Raw genomic sequence first — 15584 nt, forward strand, 5'->3', positions numbered from 1 at the left:
AACTTTGGTGCAGGGCAGGCCTTGCATTCAATGCATAAGCAAACAGTATGGGAGTACCAAATGAATAATGTGAACTTGGTTTTCCCGTGACCATCCAGTACGTGTGTTCAAAGGCTTATGGGGATGTGTGTAACTTTGGTGCAGGGCAGGCCTTACATTCAATGCATAAGCAAACAGTATGGGAATACCAAATGATTACTTGGAACTTTGGTTTCATGTGGTCACCCATGACATCTGTTCAATGGGTTGTTGGGGTGCGTAATATTTTGGGCAGCCCTGCCACTCACTGCATACGCAATAACAGTATAAGGGACCCAATGTTTAATAATGGGAACAACAAAGCATAGCCGGCTGATTGCTCTCTAAGAATAGCAAGGGCTGACAGCTGGCCCTATAAAAATAGACTGTGACTTTCAGAGTCCCTCCTTCATAAATAAAACAGGATGTGTCTGATTATGTGTCACACACCACATGGCCAAATAAGGTTGTAAACTGTTAAAGTGACATTTCCCAGTGAATGCATTTGTCTTGGTTGAAAGCAATAGTAAAGTTGAAAAACGCATCAAAAACGCTACGTGTGAACATAGCCCAAGTGGTGGAGGAACATTTTTGTTTTGGGTTATTCATTTTGCCTTATATAAAGTAATTACCCTGGAAAAGATGTTCCTTAACATATATCCCTAGAAAATCTATTTTGGTTTAGTTTTTGTATTTGTGCGCCTGTAAAAGTGGTGCCACACTCGGACACCATTGTCTGACAAGATATAGAATAAACGGGCACCATCCACAATGTCAATTTAGGTGGGATCACCTAGTGCATATAAATGGATTGACATGAAAACACAAAGAAAAAAAAAAAAAAAAGTATATGCACACAAATAGGGATCGCCACAAGGATATAATCAAAAAGTATCAATTTTATTACACAACAAACAGACTCTTTGTTTAAAAACAATTAAAAATCTGAACAATCAGACACTGATAACAAAACAAAGACAATGGGTGATTTTGATGAATAGTTAAATACTATGGGTCCCAAGGCCAACCATTCAGTATAATGCCAGGTATCTGCTAGTTACCATAACCTAGGGTCTATCAATTGTAATGACAATCATGACCTTGGATCAAAAATACCATATTATCAATAACTACTATGGTTACATAGAGATTCTACATATGCCATGAATAGAAAATTGAATACTTATGTTGCCAACACAAATAAACATACATTAACAAGTCCCTTTCCCTAGCATGATATCACCTGGTTTCTGAGGATGAACAAGCTAGCGGGTAGGTTACATGGGACCCCCAAACCCACGCGTATCGACACAGTGATGTGTCTTTCTCAAGGTCAGGTGATATCATGCTAGGGAAAGGGATTTGTTAATGTATGTTTATTTGTGTTGGCAACATGATAAGTATTCAATTTTCTATTCATGGCATATGTAGAATTTCTATGTAACCACAGTAGTTATTGATAATATGGTATTTTTGATCCAAGGTCATGATTGTCATTACAATTGATTTGATAGACCCTAGGTTATGGTAACTAGCAGATACCTGGCATTATACTGAATGGTTGGCCTCGGGACCCATAGTATTTAACTATTTATCAAAATCACCCATTGTCTTTGTTTTGTTATCAGTGTCTGATTGTTCAGACTTTTTAATTGTTTTTAAACAAAGAGTCTGTTTGTTGTGTAATAAAATTGATACTTTTTGATTATCATATCCTTGTGGTGATCCCTATTTGTGTGCATATACTTTTTTTTTTTCTTTATGTGTTTTCAACTCTGACACCATTGGCCACAGCAGTGACCTGGGAGTCAGAAATGCTTCCTGGAGTCTTCACCATGATGTTCCCATGTCGTTGGAACACTGTTTCCATCATTTTCCATCATTTTCGGACATTTTTAGACTTTAAAAGGACCCCCTGGGGGGGTCGCGGTAAAAATACTCGGTTTTCCCATAGACTTAAACTGGGGCTCGTTGTTCTGTCCGAGTACCAGAGTATTCCAATTTGCGCGACCAGTGCACACCCATCACTAGTATTTAATTATCCACCAGTCTAAGTATATAAATTAAATATATCCGAGTTGATATACAATTATATATGGATTAATAACACATGTGAAATGCACAAATGTGAACAAGTCTGTAGGACAATGTTCACACCACCCACTGATTGAAACACAAACAAAGCACAGAATGAAAAATGTGCAAAATTCCTTGCAGTAAGACATATAATAGTAGTCAGCAAGTGCTGATAAAAAGATGACAACAAATACAGGGTATTTAGTCGATACGTTTTTTTGCAAAAAAATGTATGCCAAGCTGCTCCACCACGTCAAGGTAACCCCTATTGAAGCAGTCCCTATCTAATATATTTAAAACCTGAACATGTGAACAGTGTCTAAATGAGCAGGATTAAGACAGGCGCTTACCTGTATGGGCTCGTGGCGTGAGACAGCTTCTTTTGTGCATGTCACACAAGAGAGGGGTGGGGTCTCTCAAATCATGCATAAGCACGAAAAAAAACTGTAATTATAATAGTGCAATTTCCCAGTAATGACATACAAATATTAAAATTAAAGGGGATTTTGGCTGTCATTTTACAGTGGCATAGATTTTGCTTTTAGTGGGTCAGGGAAATAGCTGCGTAAATTTTCTGAGCTCAGAATTGAGTTCAAACAGCTTTACCTGAATTATTTGTCAGGATATTGTGTTATTTTAAACTAATAAGTTCTATTTTGTGCACATTCATATTTTCTCTTCCCTTCTGTAATATTTTTGATTACTTAAACCTCAAACCAGCCTAAGCAGCTTGCAGGAGAAAGTGCAGCTGTGGGAGTAGGAAGCAGGCTACCAGACACAGCCTGACTCCCCACAGTTTGTTACCAGGTTTACCCTTTAGATCTTTGTATACTCAGAGCTACTTCCTCCTCCAGATCCAGTTATCACTGGGAATAGAGAGAGACCAGGAGCTGCTCGATCTCAGGAGAACCAGTCAGCTCTACTATGCAGCCAGGAGCCTACATTTTCCCTGTAACTGGGGTTAATTATGCCAGCCCTACATACAGGAGAAAACAGCAATAAAAAGAATGTATTAATATGTCAAAATTCCACCCAAAATGTCTTTTAAGGCTTTATGGGGTGCACAGTATGTGTGATCAGGGCTGTGGAGTCGGAGGTGTGGAGTCGGAACCCATTTTGGTGGGCACACAGCTGTGTGTGATATACAGTAAATGAAGGGAAAAAAAAAAAAGGATAAACACAAAATTAAAAAAAAAAAGAGAAAAAACAGTTTGAATAGCTGCTTATAGCTACTCCCTGACGAAAAAAAAAATATGTCCAATTGATAAAACCAATTTCAACCGAAAGGGGGACGCAACTTAAGATGTGCAGTCCTTCGTGATCAGGGGGAAAAAAAAGTCAATATACACATTTCCTATATAATTTTCCCCAAATATCAGCTACAAAAAAATAAAAAACCGATGTGAAAATGAAATAAAAATGAAATCTCATGTATGTAAAAGAAAATGAGAAAAATTCCAGAGCTATTAAAAGTGCATGTATGAAAAAAACTCCGAAAATGTGTCTGGTCAGGAGTAAAGTAATATGACATAGTCCTGAACTGGATCACAAAAAATCTTTAGAAAAAAAGCCTGTTGTAGAGCTCCATTAGGTTAGTGTAACTTTAGTAATGTAATGTAGGAGTAGGGTTAAAGTACTATTCCAGTGTATTGTTTTTGTTTTTTGACTGCAGCGCTGGAATGGTGCTACTAATCTAAGTTCCCTGACCCTAGTATTATACTTACCAAAGGTAACGGTCACAAGAAATAAAAGCCCTCCCAAAATACCAGAATAGTTACTATAATGTACAACAAACCACATTTTCCTTGCACTAGATTTCATATATCTCCTGTTTCCCATAAATTCTCTATAGCAGCTCTGTGGACAGAGGCTGAATAAATCAGCTGCTTCTGCCTCACTCACAGCAGAAAATCCCAGCACAATCTGATCACTAATAAGCAGATAGTTCTCCACTCAGGAGACGGTGTCCTTTACTCATAGTGATTACTTTCTTAAAAAAAAAAAACAAAACAAAATAAAGGAAAAACCACATCCGATAAATAATTTCTTTATTGCAATAGTTGTCCAGCTGCAATAACCAACAGATCATTTATTACAACATAAAATCCACAATAAAAATATACACATACTGTGGGACGGAGGATATGACATGTGTCTGAAGATTGGGGGGTTTAAGTAGAGGTAAAGCAGCCACAGAACCACAGCACATGTCACTACGGGAAAGACATTGAAGGGTGAGCGAGGCCGAAAGGGGGGGGGGGGGGGGGGGGGAAACCCGCAGAGTGTTCACATCCACTGTGAGCATATTCAAGCCATCCATCCATAAGGATATGAGAAATGAGTTTATTCACAACCTGTCTTCCCGCCAAATAGCACTAGTCATAAATAAACAGAACCCCGACCATTACTTACCTACCGCGAGGGCAGTCAACTTGTGATGTCAACAAATGCCCAACAAAGTACTAGGAAATCAGTAGACTACATGGGAAAGACATTCAAATAGCTCCGGACTCTACAAGCTGTACACTTTTGACATCAACCCAATGGGAAGATAAATCAACATGGCTACTGGAATATGGCTAAATCACCACAGCTTTGATTTGCATTGATGAAGGGTAGATGTACGGTTACCGCCTGCCTGTCTTGTACAGTCGTTCCACCAGAAAAATCAATGGTGGCCATAAAACATGCATTAGTGAGATTACAGTGTTGTCACATTGTGGGTACATCATAAATGCAGCATGGCACCGCATCCTGTGCATTCACAATAATCAGAAGCTGGGTGAACGGAGAAGAGATCTGAATGGCTTAGACAACGCATAGTATAGAATTACATGCACATCCCTAGTGATACAGAAATAAGGGAGTCCGTGGTGTGCTTCTAGAATCCGACCTTCCCAAATACAGCCAGTGGTGGGTGGAATGTTACTTGTTCGGATGATGATGATCACACCTTCCCCCAGTGCCCCTGCCCTGACAGTTAATCGTAGGCACGATGCACCGGATCTCTACAAGAGAAGAGAGACTTTGATTGGAGAAAGTTAGAAAAGAAACCTTAACAATTTGCAATGCCTGGAATTCAGAGAGGGAGGAGTAGGCATCTTGTACTCAGGGTCTTCTCCATATCCTTTTTTTTTATTCCAATCAATTTTTATTGTAGGAAGTTACATTAGAAAAGGGAAAAAATTCAGGTATCAATGGCATTAATACACAAAGAGAACAACGCTGTAACACGTGGTAGTATATCTTTTGATTATGATTCACATTTCCCATCACACCACCAACAATCATGTCTGATACAAGTTACAACTTTTTTTTTTTTTGGTTAATCAACACCTAATACGTATAAAGTCAACCTACCATTTAATCTTTAATCCTCAAAACGAGGGTTTCAAACAACCAGAACCAGAGAGTAAGAAAGGAAGATAAGAAAGGGGAAGGGAGGAAGAGGTGGGGGGGGAGAACCATGGATGGTTGCAAAGAGGCAACCAGGGAGGGGGGGGGGAGCTAGGGAATTAGATGGCGTTCAGGGTAGCCCGAGCAGTAACAACAACATAGATATAAACACCTTGAATATTGACATGTGGTACGGATGAACTCCCTGCGTAACACTCTCTTTGACCCTATTTGACCCATTTTATTAATCTCAGACAGTTTGCCCTGGAAACAGATGCCTGACAGGGGATGCATATACAGAGTTTAGCCACGTGTCCCAAGTCTGAAGTATTTTGTTTTTGGCGCGGATGGAGTGAGCCAGACAGAACTCGTATTGGCAATGGAGATTAATTCGGTTATATAGTTCAGCTAATGTAGGTGTCTTTGGGGATTTCCAATAGCTACTTATGCAATATCTGGCAGCAACTAGAATGTGAACCAATAATCCCCTGGATTCCCAAGAGAACTCCTCTATACCCACGTTTAGCACTGCCAGACCCGGATTCGGATTAATAGTATTGCCTGTCAGCTCACCCATCAGGCCAAACACCTCCAGCCAGAACGAGAAAACCTTGGGACAAGCCCACCAGCAGTGACCAAGAGTACCCCTTTGGAGGCAGCCCTTCCAACAATGTGGCGAATAATTTGGGAGGAACTGTGCTAAGTTGGCTGGGGACCGATACCATCGCAGGTGTACTTTTTTCAGTTGCTCCAGATGATTTATGCACTTGGAATATTTTTGGATATTTGCTGAAGCCGAGTGCCAGTTTGAAGGAGAGGTAGAAACATTCAACTCCACGTCCCATTTATTCATATAAGGAGATTTTTGCTCTTCGGGGGGGTTATTGAGCCATTTGTATGTTGAGGAGATACCTTTGGATTTAATTATCTTTTTAAATACCAAAGCCTTTGTTGTAGGTAACAGAGGATTCGACTTTAGAGGAAATTTAGAGGCCAGAAAATGACTAATTTGGATGTGTTGATAGAAACAACCCTTTAAAGAGGGGTGTTTCCGTACTATTTCATTAAAGGGGTTAACACCCAAATCAGAGAATAGATCCGCCAGCACTGTAATGCCTGATCCCTCCCACCTGGCTAGATTCAAAAAGGGGATTTGAGATTCCAACGACTTGAGGGAAATCTCTGAAAGAGGAATCTGAATCTTATGAATCAAGTCATTTCGCCAGACCTCCAGGGAAGCTGACATGGTGGGAACACACGGGGAGAACCGTGAACGGCTCAAATATTCTGCTTCCATCATTCTTCTGACCGAGCCCTGGCGGGACAGGAAATTTTCAATCTGAGCCCATCTATGTGAATTACCTGGACGCCACCATTCCTTTAGTGATTCAATTAGTAAGGCTTTATAATATGCCGATATGTTTGGGGTGCCCAGTCCCCCTGAGTCATATGGGGGATATAACACTTTACCTGCGACCCTGGCCCTTTTATTACCCCAGACAAATTTGTTAGTCAACGATTGAAGTTTCATCAGGGTTTTGTGAGAAATTTTGATGGGTAAGCATCTGAGTACATACAATATTTTGGGTAAGAAAACCATTTTAAAGGACTGTATCCTGGCCATCCAGGACAACGATATTTTTTCATACCTTCCCAATTCCTTTTCTAAATTTTGGATCAGAGGTTCCAAATTTTCTTTAATTAACATCTGCGATGGTGTCAGCTTAATACCTAAATAAGGTATCCCCCTGTCGCACCATTTGAATTGAAAGGCCCCCTCCAGCACACTCCTGGCTTCCACCGGTACATTAAACGGCAATATCAAAGACTTTGCCGCATTAAGCTTATAATACGACACTTTAGAAAAGTTCGATAATGTGTTCACCACTGCTGGAATCGAAACTACAGGGTTAGAAAGGGAAATTATCACATCATCTGCATATAAACCAAGTTTATGTTCAAATTCCCCAACTCTTATACCAGAAATGGCTATGTTTTTTCGTATAGCTTCCGCCAGAGGTTCTACCACTAAAGCAAAAATAGCGGGAGACAATGGACACCCCTGGCGAGTGCCATTACTTATTTGAAATTTAGATGACAGAAACCCCGATGCCAACACTGACGCATTTGGGTAAGAGTAGAGAGCTAGAATGGATGACTTAATTTTTCCCAAGAACCCGAATTTTGTTAGAACTCTCTCCAGGTATCCCCAGTGCACCCTGTCAAAGGCTTTTTCAGCATCAAGAGACAGGAATGCACTGGGTTCACCCGATATCTCCACCAGTCCAATCAAGTCAAGCATCCGTCTGGTGCCATCCTTAGATTGCCTGCCTGTCACAAAACCAACTTGGTCTGGGGCCACTAAGGCCGGGATCACTTTATGAAGTCTATCCGCCACTAGTTTGGCATAAGTTTTAACATCACAATTTAGGAGTGAAATGGGCCTAAAATTACCCGGGGTGTCTGCAGGTTTCCCTGGCTTGGGTAGCGTGATAATAATCGCTTCCAAGTTGTCTGGGGAAATTGACCCTTTATTTTGCCAAAAATTGAAGGTTTTTAACATAAAGGGGGACAGAGTGGATGTAAATTGTTTGTAATATTCGTATGGCAGCCCATCGGGGCCCGGGGCAGAGTTAGACTTAGTCATTTTGATGGCACCTAGGATTTCATGTGTAGTAAAGGGAAGATTAAGTTCCTCTAATTGCTCATCTGAGACCCGGGGAAGATCCAGGGTGTCTAGAAAGCCCTGTATATCCACTTGAGTCGGCTGTGACGTGTTGGAATCATTTTTTAGATTATACAGGGCCTCATAATATTTCGCAAATGCTTCTGCTATTTCAATGGGATGTCTAGTGATTGTTCCATTTGGGTCCCTCAGGAATTCTATTTTAGATTGAATCTCACGTTTTTTCGTCCTTCTTGCCAATAAGGACCCCGCTCTATCCCCCATAGCATAAAATGTCGATCTATTTTTTTTTAGATTATGTTCGTAATTTTGCAGGAGTAGGGATCTTAGTTGAAATCTATGGGTTACAATTTCTTTAGTCAAGTTAGGGGTTGCTTTGGCTTTATTCAGGGATTCAAGGTGATGAATACGGGTTAATATATATTTAATATCTGCGTCTTTTTGCCGTTTTTGGATGGAGGCCAGTTTTATGAACTGCCCCCTGACTACTGCTTTATGAGCAGCCCACAGGGTCTCGTCAGAAATTTCCCCATTATTATTAAGTTTGAAATATTCTGTTAACACTGACTCTACTTCATCATGTACCTTCTGCCTACCAAGCAAGCTAGTATTCAATCTCCACCTGGGGGAATTTAGAACATTAAAGCCACCCTGAACAGACAAAGAGATCGGCGCATGATCTGTCCAAGTGATTAAACCAATATCAGCTGCAACACAATTACTTATAGATTTGCTGTCGACCAAAAAGAAATCAATTCTACTGCATGAGCGATGCCTGGAAGAGAAGAATGTATAGTCTCTTTCTGATGCATGTAAATATCTCCAGATGTCATGAAAATGGAATTCATTGATGAGATGCTTAAGTTCCTTAGCATGTGAGATGTTGATGTTGGAGCAATCCATGGAGCGTATAACAGGTATATTAAAATCTCCACAGATGATTTCCGCCCCTGTGGCAGTATCCTTGAATGCTTGGAAAAATTTCCTAGCAAAGGTCAATTGCGATGAATTTGGGGAGTAGACCGTTGCCAAGGTATAAGGGACACTGTTAATATAACAAGACAAAATAATATATCTTCCATCCGCTCCATAACTGACATTTATCAATTTAAAGGCCACTGAGTTCTTTATTAAAATGGCCACTCCTCCTCTTTTTTTTAAGTCATTAGCAAAAAAGGCGTGTTGAAACCTGGGATGAAGTAGCCGTTTATTATCTGTGGAAAGAAGGTGGGTCTCCTGAATGCACGCTATATCACAGTTAGATGCCATCACCTCTCTCCACATCATTGACCTTTTTGCTGGGGAGTTGAGTCCGTTCACATTAATAGACAATATCTTAATTTTCATATTGGAGCCGCAGGGGGGGTTGAATTCCTAGGAACGCCATCAGGGATGAGAAGGGTTAGACCAAAAAGGAATTGAAAGAAATTTCTGAAAAAAATTAAAGAACATTTTTGAGAAGAAGAACAAAAACAAAAAAGTTCCATCAACACCGGTTTGCCCCGAGTAGGGTGACCGGAGTATAACCGCTCGCCATAGGCGAGAACATCAGGGGGGCTACGTGACATCCCGTGTCACAGGAGCAAGGACAGCAGGTGCCATAAGCAGGAAGGAGTCCCAGCTAAGTTGCTGACCATTCAGGGTTAATCTTGTCTGGAGATCTTCTTTGATTCTCCCGCCCGCCAGGGTTTGGTGGGTGGGCTATTCCCCAGTCATCCAGCAATTTGCCCAGCTGAGAAGGAGTATGACATATGTAAGTGCCTCCATCTTTGAAAATTATCATCCTCACCGGAAAACCCCACTTGTACTTAATGTCTTGATCTCTAAGGAGTTTAGAAAGGTGGGCGAATTCTCTTCTTTTATTAAGAGTTGTAGCAGAAAGATCTGGGAAGATTTTTAGTCCCATGAAAGTGTCTGGCAGGGCTGGACTTTCCCTCAGTGTGTACAGCACAGCTTCTTTTGTTTTATAGAAATGAAGTCTAGCCAGGACATCTTTAGGCAGAGCTGGATCTATGCCTTTGGATTTAGGGACTCTATGAATTCTGTCCACTATCAGGTCTCTGGTGTCCCATCCAGGAAGTATAAGCTGCAGAAACTTGTGGAAGTATTCATGGAGGTCTTTATCTGCTACAGATGAGGGAATACCTCTGATTTTTAGGTTATTTCTTCGGGATCTGTCCTCTATATCACTGATTTTAAGTTTTAATGCCTCCACCTCCTTTTCCAAAGCTGTGTTAGCATCTATCAGATTGTTATGTGATGTTGCAAATTCAGCCATTTTAGTTTCTACATGCTCTGTGCGATCACCCAGAGACCTGATTTCCTCCTTCAGCTCTCTGACTATTTCTCTGAGATCACCCTGTAGGGAAGCCCTCAGCGTTTTCAGCAGAGATTGCATTGTTTCCTCTGTCAGAGGAATGCCTGTATTGCCTCTCACGCAGCCTGTATCTCCTTGTGAGGAGTGGGAAGACGCTGAGTGGGAAGCCAGCACCATCTTGCTAGGTGAGGAGACTTCCCTATCCCGGGGGTAAAAGTCTGTCAGCTTGGCTGGAGTGCCAGTTTTTTTAGGTCTCAACTTAGGCATCACTAAGGGCTGGGGTTACTCACACCTCCTGTAGCTGGTAATCCTGTCATCTGTGAGCTGATAAGAGCTGGTTTATCCTGCTGAAGCACAGAGCTCTCCTTTCAAGCAGCCGTCGCCATCAGCGTGCAGGCCACGCCGTCTTCTCCATATCCTGATCACAGTAGAAGGTAGGACGCGATAATTCATCTTGGAGCCCCTTCAGACTACCTGGGCTAAGATTACACTGCCTATTAAACAGCATTAGCAAATATTCCCCCAAAACGTTATGTGTAGTGCTCCGCTTGAGGGAGTGGAGCAGAACAGTCATCCTTGTGCGATACTCCATGTGCCTTACCCCTCACGTACTGGACTAAGCATATTGCGCAAAAAAAAAAAAAATTAGGAGAGTACGTCTGTTGCCCCACGTCTCAAACAGCTCACAAACTATAAACTTACGAAGCTTCTTCTTTCAGCAATGCCAAGAACTTCCTGACACGATACTCTGGATCCATCTTAAATATAAAAATAGAAACCATCATTAGAAATTACGTATAAATCATAACATAGTATACACTGGCTTGTGAAGTTATTCACACTTCCCCCACCCTGGTTTTTACCCAATTTGTTACATTACAACCAGTGCTTAAATATTTTTGTAATCAGATTTGCGTGTGATGCATCAGCACTAAATAGTAATGATGAGCGAATGTGCTGGGATAAGGTGTTATCTGAGCATGCTCATGTGCCGACTGATTGACTTCAGCATACTCGAATAATATGTTTGAGTCGGCGTGGCTGCATGTCTCGTGGCTGTCAGATAGCCGCAACACATGTAGGGATTGCCTAACAACCAACTAATCCCTGCATGTATTATGGATGTCTAACAGCCGCGAGACATGCAGCCACGTGGATTCAAACATAGTTTTCAAGCACACCGAAGTCACTGGGTTAGCACCCGAGCGTGCTCTGATAACACCTTATCCCAGCACGTTCGCTCATCACTATTAAATAGTCTAAGTTGGTGAAGTGAAGTAAGAAAAATCTAAGTATAAATTTAATTTATGCGATCAAATAACAAAAAATTGGCATATGCATATATTCACCTCCTTTGCTATGAAGCCCCTAAAAATGTCTGGTGCAAGCAATTCCCTTCATAAGTCATATACTTGGTGAAAGGAAGTCCACCTGTGTGCAATCTACAAGGGTTGGACAAAATAATGGAAACACCTAACGTTTTGGCATCATAATCTTCGAACGTGTTATAAACATGCAAACCGTGACATATGTTAATATTTTGTAGTTGATTATTTGTGTTGTGATATGTATTTGTAAATTAACTGTTTGTTTTGCAGAATTGTAAGAACATTGATGAGAACCTGATACCAATGGCAGACCTCTCGGATTTTCAAAGAGGCCAAATTGTTGGTGCTCGTATGGCAGGCGCTAGTGTATCAGAAAGTGCCCGAATGCTTGGCGTGTCAAGAGGTACTGTCTCCAAAGTAATGACTGCGTTTGAGAGAGAAGGAAAAACGTCCGCAGCAAAGCACAGATCCGGCCGAAAGTCGAAGTTGACTGAGAGAGACCGTCAGACTCTAAAGTGAATTGTGAGAGAGGATCGCAAGACCACGGCTCCGAAAATCACTGCTGAGCTCAATGAACACCTACAGAACCCAGTTCCCATGAAAACTGTTCGTCGGGAGCTGCACAAATCTGGATTCCACGGAAGAGATGCAATTCGAAAACCGCTGCTCTCAATGACAAATGTTTCCAAGCGTTTAGAGTGGTATAGAAACCTCCAGAATTGGTCCCTCGAGCAGTGGAAACATGTGATATTCTCAGACAAATCATTGCTTACCCTATTTACGACCTCCGGCCGAGTGTACGTTTGGAGACAGCCGAAAGAAGCATTCCATCCAGACTGCCTTCACCCAACCGTAAAACATGGCGGAGGTTCTGTGATGATCTGGGGTGCTATTTTGTGGAGATCCGCCGGGCCAATGATATCCCTTCATGGAAGAATTAACGGCCACGATTATGTAGGCATTTTGGGCGACCAAGCGCATCCTATGGTTCAAGCACTATTCCCGGAGGGGAACGTCATTTTTCAGGATGATAATGCACCAATTCATACAGCTAGATTCGTTAAAGCATGGCACGAGGAACATTGTACTGAAGTTGAGCATCTCAACTGGCCCCCCCAATCCCCAGAACTCAACATTATTGAGCATTTATGGTGAATTTTAGAGATTCAAGTTAGACGTCGATTTCCGCCGCCATCGTCGCTCAAAGAACTGGAGGGTGTTTTAACTGAAGAATGGGCTACAATTCTTTTGGAAACAATTCACACCTTGTATTAATCCATACCTCGGAGAATTAAGGCTGTAATCGCCGCAAAAGGTGGACCTACACCATATTAAACTAACTTTTGTTGATGCTTCCGGGTGTTTCCATTATTTTGTCCAACCCCTGTAAGTGTCACATGGACTGTCAGTGTCAGTATATGCACTTTACCTTTTCTGAAAGGCCACAGAGGCTGCGATACTATTAAGCAAGAGACACCATTACCCAAACAACACCATGAAGACCAAGGAGATCTCCAACATGTCAGGGACAAAGTTGTTGAGAAGTACAAGGCAGGGTTGGATTATAAAAAGATATCTCAATCTCTGATGATCCCCGGAACACCGTCAAATCCATTATCATCAAATGGAAGGAACACAGTACCACAACAAACATGCCAAAAGAGGGCCGCCCACCAAAACTCTCTGTCAGGACAAGGATTGCATTAATCAGAGAGACAGCACAGAGACCAAAGTTAACCCTAAAGGAGCTGCAGAGTTCTCAAGGAGAGACTGGAGTATCTATTCACACGACCACAATAATACGTACACTCCATAGAAGTGGCCTTTTTGGAAGAATAGGCAGAAATGTATGAGTTTGTCAACAGACATGAGGGAGACTCCTCAAATTTAAGGAGGAATATACTCATCACACTAAGAACACCATCAGGAGCAGGGACAGCTAAAATGGTCCAAGTCAAGTTTCAGTCTGTCAGTGTTTTGAGACTAGGATGGAGGTTCAACTTCCAACAAGACAATGACCCAAAGCATACTGGTAAAGCAACGCTCGAGTGGCTTAAGGGGAAACATGTAAATGTTTTGGAGTGGCCTAGTCAAGGCCAAGACCTTAATCCAATTGAGAATCTATGTTCAGACTTGAAGATTGCTGTTCACCAGAGGAAACCATCAAACTTGAAGGAGCTGGAGCAGTTTTCCTTGAGGAATGCAAATATTGCAGTGCCAAGATATGGAAAACTCAGAGACTAATCCAAAACAACTTGGAGATGTAATTGCCGCAAAGGAGGCTTTACAAAGTACTGACTTGAGGGGGGTGAATACTAATGTACACTACTTTTCAGTTAGTTATTTTGTCCTATTTGTTGTTTGCTTCACAATAAAAAGAAAACCCCCCAAAATTTTGATCCTGTAAATGACATTCCCCATATACATAGGGAACATATATCTCCTCTTAAAAAAAGATTTTTAATATTTCATCCTTAAACACCTTACCCAGTGTAAAAAAGGTATATAAACCAATTGATACAACACCAATATTAGACCAAATAACCTGCCTTACAAGACCCTGCAATATACCTATTCTTACTCCTTCCTAGCTGTGGAGGTTGGCACCCTAAGAAAACTATTATTTGGCGCCCCCACTCAACGTGGACTGTCCCTCTCTTCCCTGATAAATCCCTATCATTATAGGTGGGAAAACAATATAGTGAGGGGTAGAAATGAAAAGGACAGATCCTTATAACAATCTATACATCATAGGCTGCTCTATGAGTCTTGCAGCACAAGAAAAAAAAACGAAAATTGTCCCAACGTCATGCATAAATGAAACTTTCAAAATAATAAGGTCTGCCCGCACAAAGGCCATCTGGCAGATCCTAATACAAAAGCATTGAGCAACAGCATAATGGCATAGATAGAAAACATTTCTCATAAAACCGCAATATGCAAAAACTGTAAAATAACTCAGTATGAGTTGAGGACACCCCGACGCGTTTCCCCGTTGTCACGGTTCATCAGGAGGACACGATAATGCAGATGCCGGATGCCATGATGATGCTTGGCATACCCGGCGGTCACAATGGGTGGACTTAAATAACCCCCATTTTGATTTCAGCGCCGTCATAGGTCCCGTCCACTCAATGGCCGGCGGTAATACTCCAGGGTCTTATCACAGGTGAAAAGACATGCCCTCTCCTAACCTGCTGTTTTATCCCAGCGTGCGTTCCATAGCCGGTCCTATGCGTTTCAAACAACGTCACAGAACTGCTGGGTGCACTCCAATCATGTGACCAACATCATTTCAGATTCCGGAAGTCCTGCGCTCCATAGTTATGCGTTCCAGATTACTCATGCGCAGTAAAGAGGCTCACTCCCTGTCACAAAATACGTGACTTCCGGTTTTCGGTACAATGTATTCCACAAGCAAACGTTATCTATCAATAATTATAGGAAAATCCCTCAAGCACACACATGAAAATACATTTATATCCGGGCTTTTTATAATCCTCTCTCTTCATCAGGATAGAGCATGACATACTATATTAGAAAAAAACATATACAAAGAAAATTTGATATAGATAAAATACCACAATATGGAACATGTTCTATACATGTAGCTTATACGGCACATCCATAAAAAGAGTTTTCTAGCCAAAAAGAAAATTACAATACCAGAACAACAAATGAACAGATAAAGCAAGCGTAGGCTAGGCACTCATTTAATCCTTTCGGGGAGTGACTAATCTAAATATCCATTCAGCCTCTCGTC

General features: G+C 41.4%; 1 protein-coding gene across 6 annotated transcripts in view; it reads right to left on the reverse strand.

The window, feature by feature from the left end:
- Positions 1–4125: 4125 nt before the first annotated feature.
- The window catches only part of NSF (N-ethylmaleimide sensitive factor, vesicle fusing ATPase), a 135204-nt gene continuing 123745 nt past the window's right edge, over positions 4126–15584 (reverse strand). For all 6 annotated transcript variants that reach the window (XM_073582344.1, XM_073582343.1, XM_073582346.1 and 3 more), the window contains 2 exons: positions 11196–11251; positions 4126–5102 (listed from right to left, as the gene is read on the reverse strand). In XM_073582344.1, the coding sequence (XP_073438445.1) occupies positions 5075–5102; positions 11196–11251 (84 nt within the window). In that variant the 3' untranslated portion in view covers positions 4126–5074. The remainder of the gene's footprint in view (positions 5103–11195; positions 11252–15584) is intronic.

This window comes from Dendrobates tinctorius, unplaced genomic scaffold (genome assembly GCF_039654945.1).
Source record: "Dendrobates tinctorius isolate UK_male_01 unplaced genomic scaffold, ASM3965494v1 ptg000071l, whole genome shotgun sequence".
Taxonomy (NCBI): Eukaryota; Metazoa; Chordata; class Amphibia; order Anura; family Dendrobatidae; genus Dendrobates; species Dendrobates tinctorius.